We start from the raw sequence: 26,153 nt of genomic DNA, 5'->3' as shown, positions 1-26,153 counted from the left end.
CAATACTACGTTTAAGTCCTCTATGCCACCTGCCTTCTCTTAACTTCCCATCCTTCATCTCTCCACATTTTATCTACTTACCTGTCATTCTCTTGCTCAAAATCACCAATGGCTCAGAGCTCCTTACTGCATATAGGATGAAGTCAAAATTCTTTCCAGCCTCATCTACCACCCCTCTTCTTCACAGCCATCAGTTCACTTAGAAAGGACATACGTCATTCTCCTTGAATGCTCAGCATCTAACCCCCTTCTTCTGTCTGGAGAATTCCCTTCCTCCCAGTGTAGCAGATAAAAATACAAATGTACACTTTCTAAGCCTCCTCTGCAGCCAGCTTATGGCACCTGACCTAGACCACACCATGGTCCCAATTGTGAAGTGGGAAGTGGATTCTATAGAGACCTGCCCCTGGTAGAAAGAACAGCAGCAGAAAGACCTGAGTTCCTGGGCAGCGAGCACCCAGTGTGCAGGGCCAGAGGTGTTCCTTGGTATAAGTGCAACCCCCACCCTCCGGTGGCAGCAGCATTTTCCTTGTGGTTCTTCACTGGGGCAACCAGTACTGCTCCAGGCTGCACAGCCTCCCCACCTGGTTTTTAGGCCATCACGGTGATTCTGTGAACTATCCAACGACCCTTTTAAAAGTTCCTTTTTGCCTTAAATCAGCCAGTCCTGACGTTTCCAAGTAAGCATCCTTCTTCACTCCTCTCAGAACAGGCCCTTTGCTTTCCTGCTCCATATCACCTTGCCCACTGTTCCTTCCGTCCAGATTTTTTCTGTTAGTTGAAACTATTCCCATCTTTTAGGACCCAGCCCAAGTACTGCTTTCCCCATAAATATAATAGTTACCAGGTGCCCATAAATAGCTACCACTTAATGAGCACTAAGAGCATGGTGTTTTTCTCATTTGATCTTCACAAGTACAGTAGGAGGTAAATACTGGCATTAGCCCTATTTTACAGTTGAGCAGAATGCAAGGAAAACAAATTAAGAAAATACCCTAATGTCATGCAACTAGTGAGTGGTGATAGAACTGAAATCCAGGAAATCTGACTCCAGGCCCCTGCTCCTGATCAGGGAACAACAAATTGTGGCCCATGAGTCCAGTCCAGCTCAGCAGCCAAATCTGGCTCACAACATGTTTTTATACCCATGATCTAAGAATAGTTTTTACATTTCTAAATGGTTGGAAAATTTTTTAAAATAATATTTCACGCCCTGGCTGGTGTGGCTCAATGGATTGAGTGCCAGCCTGCGAACCAAAGGGTCGCTGGTTCGATTCCCAGTCAGGACACATGCCTGGGTTGCAGGCTAGGTCCCCCACAGGTTGCCCACACTTGAGAGGCAAGCACATACTGATGTTTCTTTTCCTCTCCTTCTCCCTCCCTTCTTCCTGTCTAAAAATAAATAAATAAAATCTTTTTAAAAATAATAATATTTCATGACCCGTGAAAATTATATAAAATGCAAGTTTCAACATCCACTTTGTTGAAGCACAGCGATATAGTGTCTATAGTTGCTTTCATCTTCCTGAGACAGAGACAGTATAGCCCAAAAAGCCCACAAAGCCTCAAATATGTACCGTCTGGCCCTTTAGGACTCTGCTTTTAACAACTACATCACACTGCCTCTGTTAGAAAGCCTCCTGGTTCCCTTTTTCCCCCCAACCCCAAACTGGAATAATCTTTCCCTTCTCTGTATCTGCATGGCATCTGCATCTTTCATATAACAAGCTGCACATTTTGCTTTGAATTACACTTGACTTTTTTCTTTTCCTTCAGCAGACTGTCAGTTCCTTAAGGCAGGAAATAATCTCTCTCACTTTGTACTCCTCTTGGTGCCTTGCTTATTGTTGGTAGCCAGTAAATGCTTGCTGATTTTTAATAAATTCTATAACATGAAAGTTTTAAAAAGATTTTCCTAACATGAACAAGGATCGCAGAAATCAGAGTCCAGACTCTGTACTGGCAGGGTGGGGAATAAAGGGCCCACTCAGCCACTCCTGGTAGGTGTACAAATTGGTACAACCTTTCTGAAGGGCAATTTTGCCTTGTTCATCTAATAACCAGAAAGTGTGTGTTTCTTAGGTCTCAGAATTCCACTGCTGGAAATTTATACTCTGGAAATATATAGACTAGTGTGTAAAAGTGTACGCAATAGTAGCAGTCATAGGAGTTTACACATTTACTGAGTATACGAAGTCTGTCCAGAAGCTATCCAGCCATGTAATATAAAAAACAGAGTCATTTATGGAAGAAGATACAAGATACAAGAAACACTGTACATAGGACAATGATGCCTCAGTCCCCTTCAAAGCAGGCACCTTGGGATCTCACAGTTCTCCTAATTGTCATCGGCTGCCCTGTCATATTTTCCTGAAACTCATCAACAGTCTGAAATCTCTTCCCTTGCAAAGGTGATTTTAGTTTGGGGAAAAGCCAGAAGTCACCGGTCACCAAATCTGGGCTGTAGGGGGACTGAGTCAGCTGGGTGATTTGATTTTTCACCAAAAAACTCTGTACCAGACGTGAGGCATGAGCAGGCTTGTTGTGATGAAGCTGCTAATTGCCAGTTGCCCATAGCTGTGACCTTCTGAATCATCCGAATAGTTTCCGGGGAGGAATGTCCAAGCTTAACACAAAATTTGATGCAGATTTGTTGCTCTACTAGTTCAGTCGTTTTGATTGTGAAGGCCATACAGTGCACATGCTCACTCAGTGGCATCTACCACCCCACTGACTAGTACAGTGAAGTTGTCATTGTTCACACATGCACATTCCAGTCCACTCTCCTTGGCTGCCAGGTTACATCAATGTCACGCAAACTATTCTTGTTATATTAACAATGGCTGGACTTTTTCCACACAGGCCCCATATATCACATGCTGGGCACTGAGCTAAGTCCTTTAAATGCATACCCCTTACAAGTTAACACTGTTCTGAGTTCTGTTTTATAAAATGAGGAAATTAAAATCCAAGAGGTTAACCAATTTGTGCAAAGCTAAGGGATTACAGATGACTCTTTAATGGAAGAGCTACAGCCGATTTTAATTTTTCATATTATGAGGCTTTTCTAAATTTACTACTGTAGTAAACATATATTACAGGTATAATTCTTTAGGGCAGTACGATAGCATAAAACCTTACTTCCCTCTTCATTTTCCTTTGGAAACACAGGGAAAATAACCCAGTACAACACAAGCAAATGTCCTTTTCATTTACTTTGCACAGGATCATTATAGTCAGCACACTGGACTTAGAAACAAAACCAGTATTTCCTTACATAACACAGACTTGAAAACATTCTGGATCCCGAGTTTACTACAGAATAACTCGGCCAGTTCTCAGGGTTTTTCCAATATGCAAGCAGACAGAAAATTATGTTGTGACTTGTCCTGAATAGATATTCTTTGGACATTAGGATGGAGTCATCTATAATTATAGAAATTTGTAGAGGAAGAGCCCCACCCTGTCTGCAAATCTCCAGGGATAGTACATGACCCCAAATCACTAAGTTTTGGACTTGTTTGAATTTAGACCATTTTTCCTCTGACTCAAAAAGAAAGTGCAATATCTCCTTCCATATCTATACTGCCTTAACACAAATACTTCCAAGCTAGATCTATTAAATGCAAAGACAGCCCAGAGCCATACCTTACCTCTTCTGGCACAATAATTAATGGATATTTGTCCTCAGATAAGAAGTTGAAAATAACCCATACTTTAAATGAATCCTCTTCCGTAATAAGCAAGGGACTCTTTGTGAGGTTTTTTTTGACACATAGTGTCCAACACATCCTATTGAATTCAATCTTGTCAAAGTTGTCTTGGACCTAAAAAAGAAGGAGGGAAAATTAAAATGAACCAGTCCAAAATAAGTATTATAATTACAGCCAAATAAAAGAGAAAGACAAAGCCTACTACAGGCTTCCATTTTAACGAATCCAATTAACCAATAACCATTTTTTTAAAGATTTTATTTATTTATTATTTTTAGAGAGGGAAGGGAGAGAGAAAGAGAAAGAGAGAGAAACATCAATGTGCGGTTGCTGGGGGCTGTGGCCTGCAACCCAGGCATGTACCCTGACTGGGAATCGAACCTGCAATACTTTGGTTCGCAGCCTACATTCAATCCACTGAGCTACGTCAGCCAGGGCTCCAGTAACCATTTTCTATGTATATGCTTAGGTACCACGCTTTCAAAGGCTCAGTTAAGAATGTTATACATAGTCCCAGCCGGGAGGCTCAGTTGGTTGGAGCATCATCCCACATACCAAAAGGTTGTAGGTTTGATCCTGGGTCAGGGGACACACCTAGGTTGCAGGTGCAATCCCTGCTTGGGGCACATATGGGAAGCAACTGATTGATGTTTTTCTCTCTCTTTCCCTTCCTCTCTCTCTAAAATCAATAAACATATCCTTGGGTGAAGTTAAAAAAAAAAAGAATGTTCTATTTAGTCTAACACTGAAGCACCATCTGTCCACATCACTCACTCGGCACATAAAATAATCACTTGTCAAATAGTTATCTTTTTCATGTGTACACATTACCTTCTAAGTAGACTACCGATCCTGGCACAGAGGAGTCAAGAATGTCAGTTACTCATGCAGACACCGCATCTTTACCTATATAGTCACAAAAGGTACTTTCTGTTGGGAAAAACTGCTTAACTGAAATTCTAAAAGACAGCCCTGGCATGCAGTCATTCAATCATGCATTCAACATTTCCAAAGCATCTATGATGAGCCAAGTAAGTACTCTGCTACAAATTAAAGCATAAAGATGAAGAACTTGGGCCCTGGCTGGTATGGCTTAGTGGTTGTCAGCCTGCGAACCAAAGTATCACCAGTTCAATTCCCAGTCAGGGCATGTGCCTGGGTTGCACGCCAGGTCCCCAGTGGGGGCTCACAAGAGGTAACCACACACTGATGTTTCTCTCCCACTCTTTCTCTTTCCCTTCCCCTCTATAAAAATAAATAAATAAAATATTTTTTTTAAAAAGATGAAGAACTTGGTTTTCTCCTTTCACAAAATTCATAGTTTATTAGGGAAGCAGATATACAAATAGACAAATTTTGATATAACACAGTATATAACTCAACAGTTTTTCACTAATTCAACAGATAAATTTTAGATGGTAATTATTATCTGCCAGGAACAATGCAAAGATACTTAATATAGTAGTAGCCCATGTCTCCAAGGAATGTCAAGACAATTACAGTATAGTGTGACAAGTATTAGAATAGTTAAAGTGACATGACAACAGCACTGAGCCCTGAAGCACCATCAGGAGTCAAGCAATCCAAAACGGAGTAAAGAAGGTCCCAGGTAGAACAGAATATAAGACGGCCCAGAGGTGGAGACAAACACGTCGGTTTGGAAGAACTGTAGGAAGCCTAATGTGAATTAAGCCCCTGCTGCTAGAGGGTGCTATGAATGAGACTTTTTGTAAAATCAAACAACATAAAGTAGTTTGGACTCCTTTAAATAGAAAAGGAATTAACTGAAAAGCAACAGGTAGCCTCAAAGATCCAACACAAGCCCTGGAAAACCTAAATTCCAAAGCTAAGCTGTCACCAAACTAGGCAGAGCAGTCAGAACCACGGTGAAACGCATTCACGGAAATGGTGTGGTGGACACGCCACTGCCAGTGTAATGATGTCTCCACCATGAGGCCATCGCTGTTGCCACTGACCCAGCTGCAGTCCCAGGGCTGGGACTTTGACCCAGCTCAAAGTCCCACTGGGCAAGCCTGGGTCACATTCCTTCACCCTAGCTGCCAGGGAACAAGGAAAATGAGTATCTGAACTTTTCAAAATCTGAGATATGAAACAGGTCCTGTTCCCTATCAAGACCCTGTGGAATTTCACGAACACAAGAAAAGAGTTCAGACACTGGACAAAAAGTGATAAATGTCCACTGTATGGGGCACAGTAAAAAATGAGGCTAGGGTCTTGTGGTCAAGATGGAGGTATAGGTAGACATGCTTTGCCTCCTCACACAACCACAGAGAAAATTACAACTAGATCTCAAAACAAATAACAACCAGAACTGTCAGAAAATCGAGCTGTATGCAAGTCCAACAGCCAGGGATTTAAAGAAGCGGTATTCATCCGGACGGGTAAGAGAGGCAGATTGTGGAGACGGGTAGAGAGGCCACAGTGGGGGTGGAGCGGGGGGCTGGGGGGGTGGGTGGAGCAGGTGGTCCTACACCCATGTGTGGTAGATAAAAATCAGGGGGAATAAGCAATTCCAGCCCCAGGCCAGACTGCACAGCACAGAGTTCCAGCACCAGGAGGTAAATCCCCATAACTTCTGGCTGTAAAAACACTGGGGTTGGGCAACGGTAGAAACTGCCAGATTTTCAGGAAAGGCTGTTTAAAGGGCCCTCTGTCTTAGAAAAAACACCCACTCTGGGATTCACCACCAGGGCAACATATGGAAGGGTGCCAGTCACATATGGAAAATGGGTGAAGTGACTAGAAACAGGGCAACTGCCAGGTAAAACCCCAGAAGCCAGCGGCAGTGTCCCCTTCTCCAGGCCCTCCCCCCACACAGCGCCACAAAGCGGTGAAGCAGGTTGCCCCACCTGGTGATTACCTATGGCTCTGCCCCACACAATTTATAGGTGCCTTTTCTACAATAGGCCACACTAGTAAGACAGGGAGTCAAAGCAACTCTACTTAATATACAGAAACAAACACAGGAAGGCTGCCAAATTGAGGAGACAAAGAAATATGGCCCAAATAAAAGAAAAGAACAAAGCCCCAGAAAAAGAACTAAACAAAACGGAGATAATCAACCTATCAGATACAGAGTTTAAAACACTGGTGATCGGGATGCTCAAAGAACTCACTGAGTATGGCAAAAACATAAGGGAAGAAATGAAAGCTACACTAAGTGAAATAAAGAAAAATCTACAGGGAACTAACAGTGGAAGGGATGAAGCCGAGAATCAAATTAATGATTTGGAACACAAGGAAGGAAAAAAGCATACAATCAGAACAGCAGGAAGAAAAAAAGAACTAAAAAAAATGAGGATAGCCTTACAAACCTCTGGGGTAACTTTAAACATACGAGCATCAGAATCATAGGGGTGCTAGAAGAAGAGGAAAAGCAAGAAACTGAAAACTTATTTGAAAAAATAATGAAAGAAAACTTCCTTAATTTGGCAAAGGAAATAGACATACAAGTCTGGGAAGCACAGAGAATCCCAAACAAGTTGGACCCAAACAGGACCACACCAAGACACATTATAGTTAAATGCCAAAAGTTAAAGTTAAAAGAGAATCTTAAAAGCAGCAAGAGAAAAGCAAAGAGTTACCTGCAGAGGAGTTTCCATAAGACTACCAGCTAATTTGTCAAAAGAAACCTTACTGGCAAGAAGGGGCTAGAAAGAAGTATTCAAAGTGATGAAAAGAAAGGACCAAGCCCTGGCTGGCGTAGCTCAGTGGATTGAGCGCGGGCTGGGAACCAAAGTGTTCCAGGTTCGATTCCCAGCCAGGGTACATTCCTGGGTTGCAGGCCATAACCCCCAGCAACCGCACATTAATGTTTCTCTCTCTCTCTCCCCTGTTCCTCCCTTCCCTCCCCAAAAATAAATAAATAAAATCTTTAAAACAAAAAGAAAGAAAGAAAAGAAAAGAAAGGACCCACAACCTAGATTACCCGATCCAGCAAAGCTATCATTTAGAATGGATGAGCATATAAAGTGCTTCCCAGACAAGGTCAAGTTAGAGGAGTTCATCATCACCAAGCCATTATTACACAAAATGCTAAAGGGACTTATTTAAGAAAAAGAACAAAATCAAAACCATGAACATTAAAATGGCAACAAATTCACAAATATCAACTGAATCTGAAAAAACAAACTAAGCAAACAACCAGAACAGGAACAGAATTTTTGATCTGGAGATTATTTGGAGGGTTATCAGCTGGGTGGGGGAAGGGGGAGGATAGGGAAAAAGGTACAGGGAATAAGAAGCATAAATGGTAGGTACAAAATAGACAGGGGGAGGTTAAGAATAGTACAGGAAATGTGGAAGCCAAAGAACTTACATGAACGACTCAAGGACATGAACTAAAGGGGCAACTGCTGGAGGGAAGGGGGGTTCTGGCTGGAGCGGGGAAAAGGAGGAAAAGACTGGGACAAATGTAACATCATTATCAATAAAATATAATTAAAAAGCAAATAAATAAAAATTTAAAAAAATAAATGAGGGTAGGGGGAAGATGAAGACCGGATCATGAAGAGCCTTATAATTCATTATTGAAAGAACAAAAGGGAGCAGCTAACAGCATGCATTGTAAAAGCCATCCTCTGGGACAACATGGAAGATGTACTGGAAGAGGCAAGACAATAGGAGCAAAGCATTTCTTTTTAGAGAAACACAGGCAAAGTGCTGTGTGTACTCGAAGGAAGAAGTCGGTAGCTGGATTCAAGAAGTTGTTTCTCCTGATCTCAATCTAGAACCTGTGATCTGTAAACCAGTTCCCCAGAAGTAGAAAGATGTCCTCTGAGCTCGGCCTTCAGCACCTTCTCAGGCTGGCACCACCCCCGACGCCCCCTCGTACACAATTCCCACGAAGGGAAAGCAGTAGCTGCAGCAGCTGCTGTGTCTCATCTTCCTGTTATTTTTGAACCACCATTTATTGAGGACTTAGTATGTTTGACAGTTTATGCAGTTTCTCACTTAAACCTCCTATTAGCCCTATAAGGTTAAACAGCATCCCTATTTTACTGATCAGGAAACAGAGGTTCAGAAAAATTGAGTACTTTTACCAAGTACACATGGCTAGTAAACATCAAAACCAGAGTCTAAATCAAAGTTCAAAGGCTGTCTGTTTCCACTATGCCAAACTGCTTGTAGAACTCAGTAGATGGAAGACACCTAACAATATGTGATGAAAGGCATTTCTATAGGAATAGTTTCAAAGGTCACTATCATCCACCCTATCCACCCGCACTCTCAGAAAAACATTAAATGAATGATTTGCCAACAGGAAATAACATGCACACAAAAGCACATAACCTTGCTCTGAGAAACAAGGCATTCTGTTTGGGTTCTTGGTGGGGTGGGGTGGTGCTAGATTTATGGCTGGAAAAGCAAACATAGAAAGCAAATCACAAAGAGCTTTATAGTTTCTTTTTTAATAGTCTATAGGAAACCCCCAATTGAAGGATTTTGGAGCAGAGAACACACAGGTCATCAGCAGCCCAGATGACTACTTTGCAGAAAAGATGGTATTTGAGATGAACCTTAAAGTACAGTGAAGAGTTGAAGGTAACATATTCCAAAAGACAGAAAAGGAAATGCACGAGCAAAACCAAGGGAGGAGCAGCACAACAACCACATTTGGGGAATAGTCGTAGGATGAAGGAGACAAAAACAAGGGAGGAGGAAAGATAAAGTTTTCAATTTTGAAGTCCTGGCAAGACATTTAGAGGGAGGTATCCAAGAACAACCAAAGGAAGGGAAACTGTAACCTGAGAGGCGGATCTGTGAATCAACTGCACGCTTATGAGGACTAGAAACCACGATGGTTAGTGAGATCACTGAGAGAACGTAAAGTGAGAAAGAGACACAATCAGAAACAGAACCTCAGGGATATGGGCATCTGCACAGTGAGAGGAGGAAGAGGAATTCTGACAGCTGAAAAAGCAGTCAGAGTGGTAGGGGAATCACAAAGATACGAGAAGTGAGTGAGGAAACTGTAAAAGATTTAACAAAGTGTGTAATGCTGCAGAGAGACTAAGGCGTTGTTTAAGAAACCAAGTAAATTCACCATAAATTAGTTTTCCTAGGAAATAAATTGTGACTTTTTGATATAGGTTCACTGTATCTTATTTATTTTTAAGTTCTCTGGCTCACTCCATCTCTAAAATCTAATCCTCTATCCTTTGGTTTAATCATGCTCCAAGGTAAAAGAATATTAAATGATAGCATTTACACCTTTTTACAAAGTACAAAAACCAGATCATGTATGAAAAGCCCACAGCGAATAGAGTCAAAGCTAAAAGCGTTTCCTCTAAGACTAGGAACGTGGCAAAGATGCCCACTCTCGCCACTTCCTTTCAGCACTGAAGTCCTAGCCAGGACAATTAGGCTACAGAAATAAATAAATGGCAGGCAAATTGGAAAGGAAAAAGTAAAATTATCTCTGATTGCAGATGACATACTCTTTCTTATATTTAGAAAATGCTAGAGTCCACAAAAAGAGCTGTTAGAACTAACAAACAAATTGGGCAAAATTTCAGGATACAAAAATCAATGCTCAAAAATTAGTTGTATTTCTATATATTAAAAATGAACAATCTGAAAAAAATTAAGGAAACAATCCCATTTATAAAGTATCAAAAGGAATAAAATACTTAAGAATACACTTAACCAAGGAGACAAAAGATTTGTGTGTTGAAAACTACAAAACATTACTGAAAGAAATTAAAGATGACAAATAAATGGAAAGACAGCCCATATTCACAGATTGAAAGACAATATTGTTAAAAGGTCCATACTACCCAAAGCAATTTAGAGATTCAGTGCAATCCCTATCAAAATCCCAATGGCATTTTTTGCAGAAACAGGAAACATTATCCCAAAATTCATATGGAATCGCAAAGGACCATGAATAACCAAAACAATCTTGAGAAGAAGAACGGAGTTAGAGGCCTTACACTTCCTAATTTCAAAATATATTACACAGCCACCGTAATCAAAACAGTATCCCACTGACATAAAGACAGACAGACCATCAAACAGAAAAGAGGCCCAGAAATAAGCCCCCACGTGTAAGGTCAAGTGATCTTTAACAAGGGTGCCGAAACAACTACTCAGTGAGGAAAGGACAGTCTCTTCAACAAATGGTGTCAGAAAGAAAAATATCCAACTGCAACAGAGTAAAGATGGACCCTTACCTTATATCATACACAAAAATTATTTCAAAGTGGAGGAAAGATCTAACTGACCTGAAATCATAAAACTCCTCGAAGAAAACATAAGGGGGAAGAAGCTTCATGACATTAGAATGGACAATGATTTCTTGGATATGACACTAAAAGCACAGCCAACAGGAACAAAAACAGACAAATAAAACTACATCAAACAAACACACTTCTGTACACAGAGAAAACAGTCAGTAGAGTTGGACAACAGTGAACCAGTCCTTGTTACCACAGAACTCACACCCCAGGGGCAGATCAGATATTGAACAACACAGCAATAACGCAACCACCTTTTTATATGATAAAAACTGTGGTAACGGCTACGAGGGAAAAGCAGAGGATGCTTGAGAACACAGAAGAGCAGAGCTGGTTCGCTCTCAGAAGGGTGTGGTGCTACCTACAGAAACCTCCCCGAGGAAGTGACAAGCAAGCTAGGACCTAAAAGGATGAACAGGAATCAGTCGCATGTCCTGGGTGGAGGAAGTCTTACAGCAGAGAAGCAGAGCGTCTGAAGGCTCTGTGGCAGGAAGGGTCTTCACAATTTGAGGAACAGAGAGAAGGCCAGCACGGCTGCACTGAAGGGAACAAGTAGGGGAGTGGAGAAAGTGGAGGCTGGAGAACTTGGCAGCGGCCGAACAGAACACAGCCCTGAGTGCCTCAACACAGATGCTGGACTTCAATGGAGATGATCTCTAAGTCCATTCTAACTGTAAAGGGTCTGGAAATCTGCAATTCCACACTCCATCTAAGATTACTAACTGCTCCCAAATCCTAGTTCATACCATACACATTAAATTGATAGTCTCACATCTTTTGGAAAACTAGTAATAATGGCTGTCACTGATTTCAAGGTGTCCGAATGGAAGATAATTTCACAGAAAGAAATGTATAGAGTTGTTCTTATTTTTAACACATATTTGCTTTTCACCAAAACCCATGCATATGAGTAAGACAGCAATTATGGACCTCAATTCTGACCCAAAGTGCCAAAAGTATTTACAAAACTAAACTCACATGTTCTCTAAACTAGAATTTTCATCCAAACTAGTAACACTTGTTTAAAACATTTAGCATAGTGCCTGATGCAAAATAGACTAAATAAATGTTAGCATTTTTATCTTTATACTAATGTTCTCAAAAAGATTTTAATGGCACAGAAAAGCAAATATTAATGTTAAGTGTTCAATATGATCCCAGCTTGAAAAATATATACAAATGTATTTTAAAAAAGAGACTCGAAGTGAACATAACATTTTAACAGTGGCTGCCTCTAGATGGTAAGGTGATGGGTAATACAGTAAAGCTCCTTTTAGTGAAATGTACTACCAGAGCCTGTTTTTACAATATAGAAAACCATTTTACAATAAGAAAACCACTTAAAAATGATATTTCATATTAATCATCAGGGAGATACAAATCAAAACATAGTAAGATACCATACCTTCCCCCCACAAGAATGGCTATAATCAAAAAGACAGAAAATAACAAGTGTTGGTAAGAATATGAAGAAATTAGAACCTGCACATGTTCCCGGTAGGAAAGTAAAAGCACAGCTGCTTTGGAAAAGTTTGGCAATTCCTCAAAAGGTTAAACATATAGTTGCCATATGACTCAATTCCATAACTATATAGGCCCAGGAGAACTGAAAACATACTTGTATATCCACCCAAAAACTTGAACATGGATGCACAGAGCAGCAAATTCATAACCACCAAGAAACAGAAATAAATCAAATGCTTATCACCTGTTGAGTGTGCAAATAAAATGCAGTATATCCATGATGGAATGTTATTCAGCCATAAAAAGTAATGGAGTACTATTACGTGCTACAAGGTGGATGAACCTTGAAAGCATTATGCCAAGTGAAGGAAGGCAGACACAAAAGGTCACATCCATTATGGTTCCATTCACACTGTACGAGTCCAGAACACGCAAAGCCATAGAGATGGAAAATGCATCAGTGGTTGCCTAGGGCTGTGCAGGAGGACGAGTGTGTGCTGATGGGTATGGTTTTTTGAGGGAAGGTGATGAAACTATTTCAAAGTTGACTGTGGTGGTGATGGTTGCACAAAAAAGTGACCATATTAAAAACCACTAATTGTACATTTAGAAAACTTAAATTGTATGGTGTATGAATTATGTTTCAATAAAGCTGTTTTTTTTTTCCTAAGTTATTTCTTGAAACGGCATCACTTTTAGATTTATACTGCTGGCCAATATGTCCAATGGCATTAAGTCATCCACAATCCACAGTACTCAGCACAGAACCTCTTTACTCACTCAGGAGTTTCTAGTCCTGCACGACTTCACAAAAATGATGAAAATCTGGGGTCCAATTTGGCCATTGTGCCACGTTAACACTATATAACTTTTAAGCAACAATGGAAGAAAAAATAACATAAAGGAAAATAAGAAAGAACCATGCAGTCCTGGCCAGTGTAACTCGGTGGAGTGTTGTCCTGTAACCGAAAGGCTGCAGGTTAGATTACCAGTCAGGGCACACACCTAGGCTGGGGCTCAGTCCACAGTTTGGGTGCATATGTCCCCAGTCTGAGAAAGCATGGGAGGCAATCAATGGGCGCTTTTCTCTCTCACTGATGTTTCCCACTCCCTTTCTCTCTCCCTTCCTCTCTCTCTAAAAAGCAATGAAAAAATGTCCTTGGGTGAGGATGGAAAAAAAAAAGATAATACAATGACAAATTAATTTTTAAAAAAAGAAAATAAGGAACCGTACAAAAGCATGGTTTTGGGTATTTAAGAGCCGCACCACTTCATATTAAATGCTAGTTGTTAGGCACATAATTGAAGACATTTTGGGTGCTGAAGGCATACTCATTCAACTAACAGAAATCTGAAATCTCATTTTATGGAAGAACTACAACTGACCTATGAACTGAGACTTCTGGTGAAAAAGTATAAATGTCAGCCTAGGAAAACAGAATATAGAGGCTGCTAGCCTCTAGAGAAGGGACATTAATTATATTGAACTAAAATATTTCTCCTGTGTGTTTATCTTTTACATGTATATGTTTCCAAAGAGACAAAAAAAAAAGTGTTAGAAAGTAGCAGATTCCCCAATTAGCACTTAGCATATTGCCAACAGAGTATTGAGTTTAATCATAAAGCCCAGACCAGTGATTTTCAACCTTGTTCATCTCATGGCACACATAAACTAATCACTAAAATACACCCCCAAAATATTAATTTTTTGCCGATCTGACGGGAAAAAAAAAGATGTAGCCCTGGCTGGTGTGGCTCTGTGGATTGAGTGCTGGCCTGTAACCCAAAAGGTCGCTGGTTCAATTCGTGGTCAGGGCACATGCCTAGGTTGCAGGCCAGGTCCCCGGGGGCGGGCATGTGAGAGGCAACCCATCAATGTATCTCTCGCACAATGGCTATTTCTCTCCTTCTCTTTCTCCCTCCCTTCCTGTCTCTCTAAAAATAAATAAATAAAATCTTTAAAAAAAAAAGAACACCGGTCTAGAAGTTCAATGGCTCAGATTCACAATCTACCTACCTCTTATTAGCTAAGCAACATTATGCTCTGCTTCCTCTGGAGACAAATGGGGATGAGAATCCCAACTATGCGGCACAGGATTAGCATGAAGATCAAATGAGACCGTGTACACATGAAAGCACATCTGGCAAATATTTAATCGTTATTACATATTTCTTTTGCATAACTGGTGACAATCTCTAAATTTTATGTTAACATGCTTCAGACACTATTGGCATTTTTTTAACTAAGTTTCAAAACAAAGCACTAATCTTTGCTCAATTTAAGCCTACACCATGGAAACCTTGGCAGCTTTATTTGGGTTGAAGGACAGGCAAAATTCCACTCCAGGTGGTAAGGGACAAGTAAACAAGGGCTCACTGTTTCATCACATCCTCACCCATTCGGTGAATAAGTTTTTCTCCAAATTTAGTGGCTAATTTTGGACTTTTAAAACACTGCTGTATTTTCTCCCCGGTTACAAAACTTTAAGATACCTAAATGCTAAAATAAAATACCCCTTTAAAACATAAAATTCAAGATGCTTAAAGAAAGTTACACCCAGGAGATCAAAATGCAGGATTTGGGTCCAACACCTTAAGATATTAAACCATGTTTCTCTACCCACTGCCCCAGACCCCACCAATTCTAGCACTGAAAAACAAAGCAATTTCTAGATTTCTGAAATTTTCCCAGCATACTCTATATTTAATAACAGATATTTACTATCTTTATTTTTTAAGATTAAATACATGCACACTGCAGGTCATCAAATATTTGCTGAACATGAAACATATTTATATACAAAGCAACTATAGAGTACTAAGGAGCTACCCGATCAATGAACAGAACAGCAGCCCAAAAAAGCTCCAGAAAAAACAGCATCACCTTATCCAGTTTTGAGAGCTCATACATCGTTTTTTTATTAAAAATTTTTTGAGATATAATTCATGTACCATAAGAGTCACTTCTGAAAGTATACAATACAGTAGTTCTTAGTATATTCACAAGGTTTGGTTTTTGTGTTTTAGTGGTTAGACGATCATATACTTTATATAGTATTCCCCTCAATATCTCTAGTATCCACCTGACAACATAGTTATCGCTTTATTTTTTACTCTGTTTCCTATGCTTTCCTTACATCCCTGTGACTATTCTGTAGCTACCAATTTGTGCTTTTTAGTCCCTTTAACTCTTTCTCCCAGTGCCCTAACTCCACACTCTGGCAACCGCCAGTTCTCTTTGTATCTATGAGTCTGTTTCTGTTTATTTATTTTATTCTTTAGATCCCACATAAAAATGAAATCATACAGTATTTGTGTTTCCCTGTCTGACTTATGTCACGAAGCATAATACCCTCTAGGTCCACCCATGCTGTTGCAAATGATAAGATTTCATTATTTTTTATGCCCACTTGAAATAGGTAAATCAAACAACACTGTAAACATGAAGAGGTTAGACAAAATCATACCTTTTCCAAAATGAACTTGTTTAAATATGGCATGTAGCCCTGATTGGAAACTGGCCCTTCGTCATCATCCCTGAAGTGCTCCTCAAGGGCAACAGGGTCATGCGGAACCTTCAGCACCGTGCACAGGTTGTGGGAAAGGACCTAAGAGGGAAAGAAAGTCGTTTAAAGGCCTCCACTAACCAGCACGCCGTACCTTCGCTGTCCGAACACAGCGGGCTGCTCCGTGCCCTGGGGTAAGAAAGATGGAGAATAAAGTAACAGATACGGGGCACTGCTCAGCTGCCAGCTCCCATGTTACCCATGAGTGTTTCATCCCTCCCCAGTTTGGGTTCACTTCAAAAAGTCTCTCTCACATGCCCACAGTGAGCCAGGCTCCATGCAACCTTGTGGTCTTTTATTAACTGTCCCACATTAGAAAGAAAAAGGAGAGCAAGAACAAGAGAATGTGTTTGAAATTAAACTTCTCCCCAACTAGTCCAGTGTTGGCCAATTACAGCTGCAAGAAAAAGAACCTAGTTCTGGACAAGGCGGCTGCCCTGGCCAATCACCAGCTCTCCGGGCTGCAGTTTTCTCATTTGTGCACTAGAAAGGGCCAAGTTACTATACAAATACAATAAATGCTAATTGGTAATCTCTAAAAAATCTGATGTTAGGCTGTTTTCAGCATTACTACTACATAAAAGTGTAAATGTAAATAGAGAAAGACATCAAGGGCCCATTTTATAACTACGGGAAAAATCAATAGCAAAAATATCTCAGGAATTACTAAAATGGTTGAAATATTTTGTAGAAAATTAGCATTCCATCTATAATGAGTCGCTGGTCGTGGTGACCGCCTGAGTAACACTTGAACAATCAAGTGATTGAATTAGCAGTTTGGGCTGCTTCAGTATTAATCTTGTTACACATTACATACAAATTTTAAAATAAAACTTAAATTCTTTCCATTTCATTTGTACATTCTTTTCCTTTTCATTTGTGCTTTTTTTTTTTTGGTCATTCGTGCATTCTTAACAGGTCAAATTACATAGCTTAAGGCTGCACTTCCTTTAACACAGATTCTTATTAAATGTTAAATCCCAGGTTAAATATTTCCTATTTTTCTCAGCCCTGCCCATTTAATCACTTAAAGGGCCAGATTCATCTCCATGAAGACTTTTAATTCTATTAAACAAGTCACTTTTTTCTGCATACATATATTTCAGTTAAAGATTTTTAAGATTAAAAAAATTGAATCTATAAAAAGAATATTTGCATATCTTCTTTCTACATTTGTTTTGTTTCTCAAAGCTTCATTTCTGTGCAGGTCCTTTTCTACATGCTCTACTGGTTTTAAGGAAGTAAAAGTAAAGGAAGTAAATTCACAAATGGTTGTAAATGAAGTAATGAAGACTTTTATCGGCCCCTACAAAGCAGGCTGTGTTTCTCCAAAAAAAAAAAAAAAACCCCCTCTATTTGCCAGCAACAGAGCACATGAAAAGAGCATGGTGGGACTTTTACTAAAGAATTTTACACCATAGTCAGCAAAAGACTGAATAGATATTTCCTTTCTCTATTTATCTGGTGAAACCTATCGAGTAATTACCTACCCCCAGAGAGGTTCTATGAGAATTAACTTTAAGAATGTAAAGTGCTTACAAATTGTGAAGTACTGCAGAATGAGTTCTAGATAAATAAAGAGCATATTTCTTAGATAAGGCTCAGAGGTCATTCACATTTTAAAATCGTTTGGGACTTTACCCAACTAAAAATTTCCAGCCACTGATTAAATTATGGTCCATCCACAAAATATTAAGAACAATGAAGAAGATCACTCTGTAGTGACATGAAAATATCTCCAATATAAATTACCAACACACCTAAGACTACATTAGTGTGTCATCTTTTATGTAAAATAAAAAGGAAGAAAAAATAAGAAACTCCAGGAGGATACATAAAAAAATTAATAACAGTGGGGGGAAGACTAGTTTGATGTTAGACCACGGGCAGAAGACAACTTTTCACTGTACCTCCCCTTTTAATTGTATTGAAAAAAATTACCTATTCAAAAATGTACTCCTTAAAAAATTAAATATGGGACAACTGTAATAGCAAAAACAATAAAATGCAACTTAAAAAATAAAAATTAAAAATTAAATATATACTTTTAAAGCGACCAGCTAAGAGCACACAGCTACATCTATTTATCTTCCAACTCGGCACTTTTTCTTCTACATTAACCAATTCCCTAGGGATTACATATAAAAGGAAGACATATTCCAGAGCAAATACAATGATTAACAGATGAAAGAGATACAAGGGCACTAGTGAGTTCAGAGAGGAGAAGTTGTGTGTGCTACAGTGACTTCACAGAGGAAGTAGGAAGCAACCTGGGCCTTAAAATAAGGAGAGCTTTGGATAGCAAAAGGGTTTTGGGGAAAAGTAGAAGGCTTTCCAGGTAGAGGAAAAATATGGATAAGCAGCTGATTAATGCAAAATCTTCAGGATACAAAAAGGAGACACAACTCTCTCGCATACCCACCCCTCTCTCCGCTTTTGGGTTTCAGAGATCCTCCAACTTCAAGTCCTGGCAGGGTCCTTGGACCCCATATTGTCATTCTGGTCATTGTCTAGCTGGTAAGTACTGGCTCAAAGACATTAAATCCAAAGAGATTAAATGTGTTTTTCTTGAATGAGATTATTTAGCAGAACTAAGGACTAGAATTCAGGTTTTATAATCACTGGCCCAACACCCTGTAGTAATTAGGAACACTTGGTTTTTGGTGGGTGGTTCATTGATCCCACTGAAAAAGATTCAGATTTGAACTTTACACTTCATACTTGGACAAATAAACAGCGCTTTTGTTAAATGCAGGGACTGCTGAATTCAATGATGATTTTCTTAAACACCTGTATTTAGTCAAGCAAACTGTGAGGGAGGCAGCAAGTTACAGTAACAGGGACCGTAGGTGAGAAAACCTCAAGGCCAGCCTGCTCGTGTGGTCTGTTCCCGTTCAGTGGCTCGCCATTTTCCCTTCTTGAGTACTTTAATATTCTGCTACTCAGTCACTTAGCCCCAGCATACTCACTGCAAAAGGAGGAGCTGGGCTTGTTTCTAAAAATTTTTAAAGCCCAATCCTTAACTGTTGATGCAAACTCATTTCATGAATTCAACCAAAGAGCTGTAATTTAGATCAGAAATTCATCTTTTTTCATTGTTAGTAAGGCCTAGACTAGGGAACTCTTCTCCAAACAAAATAACACACTGAGTAACAGGTAACTAAAAAGGTATTGTTACTAAAAAAGAAAAAAAATGTGTGCTTTCTTTAAAACATCTTTAAAATTTTTATCAGCAGTTTTTTAAAAGACTGGGGAGCATCTCAAGTTTTTCTTACATGAAAAGTAAAACGTATAGAGAAACCAAAATTTTGAGGGCCAGAACATAAACTAAACACAAGAAGTAAACGCTCCAGAAGCTTAAACAGCAGTTGACACTTTTGAGTAAACTCACATCACCCATTTGCTGGTCTTGGTCTCTCGCCTGGGAGAGTAGATATCACTGCTATCCTACAGAAGAAGAGGCTGAAGTCAGATCAGGAGATGTGCCCCACATCAGAGCTGTATATGTTGTGCACCTAGTACAGGAACTGGACTAGACCAGACTACACATCCACCCTGTGCTGCCTTCCCACTCTTTCTGGAAAGAGAGCCCTGCCTATACACAAGTGACTCTGGCCATGAATGCTTGTTGCTCAAGTGCGGTGACAGACTGGTCCCCCAGCCCCACCCAGTCAGTTCTCCAGGACCTAACAAAATGCTGGTGCTATTTAGTGGAGCCAAATTAAATCCAGTGGTGAAGAACTACACATGGGACCATTCTCTCTCTGGGAGCCCCATCTCCAAGCACCCACCACCTTTGGGCGAAACTATTGAGGAAGCTGGAAAGCAGATCAGGACAAAAGCAATCAAGAGGAAAGAGGACTACACATTACTGATTTGTGAAAGGACTGCCCCTGAGTTACTCTCATCAGAGTCTGCAAGTTTCTTGAAAAAGTTAAATACACCTCACTTCAAATACCTGCTCTCCAAAGGCCATTCTTTCAGTACCCACGTGATGGCTAAGCACCTTTGCTCTCATTCCCCTGACTTGAAGAATAACCTATTGTTACTACAATAAAAGATCCATAACCACGCCAGGAACTCATCTCCCCAGTCCCGTCAGAGCTGTCTGCTACGGCTCTGCAGGGCCTCTGCTGACGAGAGACAGCTAATCAACTGCACGGGTCCTGCTGGTGTGGTCTGCTCCTGGTTTGCCATTTACCCTTTTGAAGCATTTTGCTCCAAGCATTATGAAAATGAAATCAAGAATGATGAACAGCTAACAGTGTTTTAACGCACATGAGCGCACAATGTCAACCCTCCTCCCTCCCGAAGATGTGGAGATTATCAAGGTTCTCTGCAATGTGCCCCAGTCGCAGTTTCCCTTCACAGGATGTGCGTAATGGGCAATACTCAACCCTGAAAAGGGGGGTGGAGAGCTCCAGTCCAACAAGCTTATCTGAACGGACACAATATAGAATAATAGTTCATAACGGGCAGTCATTTTTTAAGACATAAAAATTCTTGTCTGATTTATAAAATTTCAACCTAATGGCAAATTCCCAGAAAACGCTTCCTAACAATGAACCAGAATGACCCATTTCCTACCAGGGCTATACCCTGCCTTCAGAGCATTGTCTAACAGAAGTCCTGCCCCTTACCCCATGGAGTCATTTTCCCTTTCCCGACAATGTTCCTCATCCTGCTTGTCACTACTTGCGTCCTGCTTGGTCCTGCTTGCTTTCTCTTCAGCACGCGGTGGGACAAAAGCAGGTTCACAGTTGTAAGTACATGAAACAACTTAATTTGTATTATTATTTAGTAGTTATTATATTATCTTCCACACAAACAACTGTAAGCCTACTTTAGCCCCACACTGTCATCTTCATTATATTCAGCCTCGGAAATCTCAAAGTCATGACTCACTCATACTATCTGCTGTTTACATCATATCATCTTCTTGTCTAAAATTCATCAAAAGCCTACAAAAGTAAAAGCCAAATGAGGCAGTTCAGGCAGAAGCTAGGAACATTCTTTGGCAAGTGGAATGGGGAAACTGAGATAGTTAAACAAGGCCAAGCAATTTACAGCCAGGTGACAAATCACAAGGTCTTACCTTCCCTGACCAAGAACCCTCAGGAGCAAACAGCTTACATATTCCAGACCATGCAGGGGGCAGACCAGCCTGGGTCCCATCCTGGTCCCTCTCCCGTGACATTCTTTGGAGGTGAAACGGACCACCAGAGAATGACCCTGATCCCCCATATGCTCATTTTGATGCATCGGTATATCAAAGGACACATTTGGAAAGTTGATAAACATTCTGACTGAGACCTCCTCTAAAATTCCTGCCTTAGAAAACAGATAAAACCAGGAAGAGGAAAGACCCAGCGCCAGCTCCCCCTTCAGCACTCCCACGCCTCCCCCCTCTCCTTCCTTCCTCAGGTCTGTATCTTTGCTCTCTTTCTCCTGATCTCTCAAGATTCCCAGGAGTCCTGCAACCAGGGGAGCAGGGGAGAGCAGCAGCTCACCCCAGGCTGATGCCCTGAGCCTGTCTCCAAAGGCCTTCCTTTGCCTCTGTAACTTGTTTCCTGAGCCCATGCAGCCCAGCTGGCCACCTCTTTGCCTTTGTGACTCTCTTTCTAAAGGGCCAAGGCAGCCTCACCTAGGCCCACTCCTGTTGCTATGATCTTGCCTCTTCTATCTTAAACCCTCCTTTGTTTCATTCACTGTTCCCAGCTTTAATAAACATATATTCCAAATCACCTGACTCATATCGTGAAGTCTCTCCTGCACAAAGTCAAGAACCCACAGGATCCAGACTGTGCCGGGACAGACCCACCTCGACCCAGTCAGTCCTGTTCCGGCAACACAAGTAAGTGTCTGAGCTCCATATTTAACTCACTCAACAAGCCAGCCCCACTTTACCTTTCTAGCCTTATGTCTTCCTACCCTCTGTACCAACGGTACAAATTCAGCCAAACCAGTTTATTCACTGTACCCTAAACAAACCCTGTACCACCCTCCTTCCTCCCCCAGGCCTTTGCTCCCACCACCCCTCCCTAAAATAAACGTCATCCCTTTCTAAAGCCGCTGCCAGTCAATGCTCTGTTTCCAAGCACTCCGTATTTCTTATTTTACACTACCACACCTAATTTTTCCCTCCTATAAGACTATAAGTTTCTCCTGGCTGGCCAGTAGAGCTCAGTGGATTGAGCACGGGTTGCGAACCAAAGTGTCGCAGGTTCGATTCCCAGTCAGGGCACATGCCTGGGTTGCAGGCCATGACCCCCAGCAACCACACATTGATGTTCCTCTCTGTCTCTCTTTCTCCCTCCCTTCCCTCTCTAAAAATAAATAAATAAATAAATTAAATCTTTAAAAAAAAGAAGACTATAAGTTTCTGAAAGGCCCATCTCTTACCCATCTTTGCATTCCCACAGCACCTAGCATGCTACCCAGAATGCAGAAGACTTTCTATAAATGCCAAACAAATCAGTTCCAAAAATTCTCAGTAAACAGTAAAACCATAATACTTTAATTATGACAACAATGTTAGGAAATAGACTACTGCTATCTCCTTATTTCATTGATAAAAAGACTGGGGCCTGAGACTCGGCCTAAGTCACATACTGATTAGTGCCAAAGTAGGGACAAGATCCGAGGTCTCCTAACTGCCTGTCCCACAACGATGCCATGTGCTGGAAACGTTCCCTCTGCCTCGTCATAGCCTTCAAGACTGGGTCATTCTTCATAAACTCTGCCCACTGAACTCCTATTCAGCATTTAAATGAATTGTTTCACATCCTAGCCGCTATCTCAAATATCTAACTGCAGCTCAGTAAGGGAGGAAACCTTGCCTAATATGTTTCTTCCATACCCTTCACAGTGACTAGCACAGGGTTAAGGGAGAATTTAGTAGAAGCCTAACACTTATGGACAGACGAAGGCAGGAAATCTAACTCAAAACCATCTGTGGTCCACAGGACGTATGCCACTAAACTACAGTAAATACCACTGGATTACATTCCAAATGAACCACCTTCAGTAAGTTCTTTCGGACAATTCATTAACTTAGCCCTCTTCAGAAATCAAATAAAACATTGGCAAAGTTGACTACACAAAAATCTTTACATTTCCCTTTAAAAAGGGCACCATAAACAAAGTCTAATGGCTCCTTAGAAATTCAAATTACCCTTAGAAATTATTAAGTGAAAAATGAAACACCTAATAAAAAATGGACAACAGACATGAATAGAAAATTCACAAAAGAAACTAATGACTAGTAAATATAGGAAAAGATGCTTAACCTCACTAACAATCAAAATAATGCAAATTTCAAAAGTTACTAGTTTTTGCCTGGTGTTTGAGAACATACAGGGGAGTAAAGATTTCCAACACCCAAACACTGGAGAAGGCGGAGAGCAGGTTTTCCCCAACACTACTGACATTCCCGGCCAGGTAATTCTCAGTCTGGGGAGCAGGACGAGGTGGCCTATGCATCGGGGGATGTTTAGCAGCATCCAAAACATCTCAAATACCTGTGAATAAGAGAGTGGTTAAATAAAGCAGGATACATCAACACAGTGAACGAGTTTCTAGCCATTAGACAGAATGGCTTCTGTGTCTATGTGCATTGATATGGAAAGAGGACCCTAACATACTACTTAAGAAGACAGGTTACCCAAAAAGGCCACCAAGCAAATGGGAGATTTTTGCAAACAATACCTCACAGACCTGACTACACACTTTTCTAAGGAAGGTATACAGGTGGCCAAGAGATATATGAAAAGATGCTCAACCTTACTACTTAAGAGGGAAATACAAATCAAAACCACAATGAGATACCACCTCACACTTGTCAGAATGGCTATTATCAATAAGACAAGAAATAGTAAGTACCGGAGAGGACGTGAAGAAAAGGGAGCCTTCGTACACTGGAGGTGAGAACACAAATCGGTGCAGCCGCTATGGAACACAATATGGAGGTCCCTCAACAAATGGAAAATAAAGGCCCAATACAACCCAGCAATCTCTCTTCTAGGTATTTACCCCCAAATTTGAAAACAGTTATTTGTAAAGATGTATGTACCCCTATATTCACTGTAGCATTATTCACATTAGCCAAGACATGGAAACAACCTAAGTGTCCTTCTGCTGATAACGAGATAAGGAAGATGTGGTACATGCATGTATACAATGGAATACTACTCAGCCATGAAAAGCTTAAATATTGCCATTTGCAAAATGTGGATGGATCTGGACAATACCATGTAAGATGAAGTAAGTCAGATGGAAAAAGACAAAAACCATACGATTTCACTCATATTTGGTATGTAAAATAAAAAGCAACAAATGAACAAAAGAAACAAACAAATTCATAGACACAGACAACAGAATGATGATTACCTGAAGGGAAGGTGGGGTGAGGAGAGGAGGAAAAGGGTCAGGGAGTCAAATGTATGGTGACGGGAGAAGATCAGACTTTTGGTGGCGAGCACACAACGCAGTATACAGATGTTGTATTAACAAGTTGTACATCTGTAACGTTATTAACCACTGTTACCCCAATGAATTTAAATAACATTTTAAAAAATGATTAGATGGTAAAAAATGGTTGCAAAAGCATGTGAAATATGATCCCATTTATATAAAAGGATACACACGCATGTATATGCACGTGTGTGTGCATGTAGGGGAAAGGGAGATGGAGAGATGGAGAGAGGGAGAAGGGGAGGGGAGACAGAGAGAGAGATGTGAGAGAGATATTCACAGAGAAGTTAACTGCATCTGCCTTTGGTGGTGGAACTTCAGGTGCTTGTACTTTGCCTCTATATTATAATGTGTTGTTTAAATAGTCTAGGTATTATCTTTACGATCAGAAAAAAGGGAAGCTTTTAAATTTGTGGAAAACTTTAAGTATGTCTGGAGGTTCTAGCTAGAAAGCACCAGTAAAATTATAAAGTATGAAGAGATCACTGTAGGACTATAAAGGATGACTCAAGTGAGAGTCATCCACGAAGAGTTACACTTTGCCATGCCTCTTGAAGAAGCCACTCTGTGGGCAGCAAAGTCTCCCAGTCTGGGACAGCCTCCTTAGAACCCAGCCTCCCCCTGGACTGCAGCATAACAAATGTCTTTAAGAAGATAAATCACTTCTAAGAAGTGTCTGTGTCCCTCTCTCCCACTACTCTGTAAATCCCTTAAAGAGGGGGTTTGGGGCTCACCCACCTGTGCAACACCAAAGCCAGAAGAGAGAGAGCCCGATGGTCAACAGACGCTGGCTAAGCGAGTCCCATTAAAGAATCTTCTTGTTTTCCTTTTCTTTTCCATCATCTTTATCTAGATCTGGGTGTTTGAGTTCATTTCACTATACTACGAGTATATTCTTTCCAGAAAGAATTTTTGTTTAATTGGAATCTCTAATTCAGAGCACTTTTAGATTGAAAAAACACCAGTACCAGTGTTACTGGTAGTAACTGGTGTAAACACCTCCAATTAGTTATTAACACCACCAGAACTAGCAGGCCTAACTCATCTATCCTGAGATCTAGTAAAGAAGTCCAGTTCCTCAAAATTCAAGTAGAGATTTTCTAAAAGAAGGACCCAATAAGAGTTAACAAGTATGTGAGAGAGAACCGCACAGAAGCGCAGTTAGGTAGTTCCATTCAGTGACAGTCTTCTCTGAAGCCAGTGAACACCCAAAGATGATGACAAAGATCACAAATCTGAGGTTTACCTTCACTCCCCCATCTTCTGACCACTCTGTCCTTGTATGGTCCCTCTAATAAGGCACCTATTCCTATCAATCTTGTGTGAAATTGCTTTTTCAAAAGGATTCCGTGGCAGACGCAGAGATGCCCCACTCAGACCCCCTCCTCACGAAAGGAACCGCAGCCCTGAGTCACAAGGGCCCTGGTGAGCTGAGAGCCGCCTCCTTCTCTCCACGGAGCAGAGACGCTCTGTCAGCTTAAGGCCAACCGGAGAGATCAAGGCTGGGGAAACACGGGCTCCTGGCCCTCGGGAGCAAGTCTCATTCTCCCTTCTGAGGCCCTAACGGAGAGTTGCTAAATAGCAACTATTCACTAGGATATGGGTGTGCTAAACACACCAAGCTAACCAAGTTAAATTAGAAGGCTAAACCTTGAAGATCTCATCCTCTATCCACACTT

The 26,153-nt window shown here is 40.7% G+C and overlaps 1 protein-coding gene across 1 annotated transcript in view; it reads right to left on the bottom strand.

The window, feature by feature from the left end:
- Window positions 1–26,153, bottom strand: part of SWAP70 (switching B cell complex subunit SWAP70) — a 67,784-nt gene that overhangs the window by 27,156 nt on the left and 14,475 nt on the right. The window contains exons 2-3 of the mRNA XM_045825591.1: window positions 15,904–16,044; window positions 3,654–3,827 (exon numbers count right to left, since the gene is read on the bottom strand). Coding sequence (XP_045681547.1) covers window positions 3,654–3,827; window positions 15,904–16,044 — 315 coding nt within the window. The remainder of the gene's footprint in view (window positions 1–3,653; window positions 3,828–15,903; window positions 16,045–26,153) is intronic.

The sequence above is a fragment of the Phyllostomus hastatus genome, unplaced genomic scaffold, assembly GCF_019186645.2.
Source record: "Phyllostomus hastatus isolate PE091 unplaced genomic scaffold, TTU_PhHast_1.1 phas_scaffold_585, whole genome shotgun sequence".
Classification (NCBI taxonomy): domain Eukaryota; kingdom Metazoa; phylum Chordata; class Mammalia; order Chiroptera; family Phyllostomidae; genus Phyllostomus; species Phyllostomus hastatus.
Note: the sequence above shows the minus strand (reverse complement) of the source record. Positions and strands in the feature narration are given on the sequence as shown.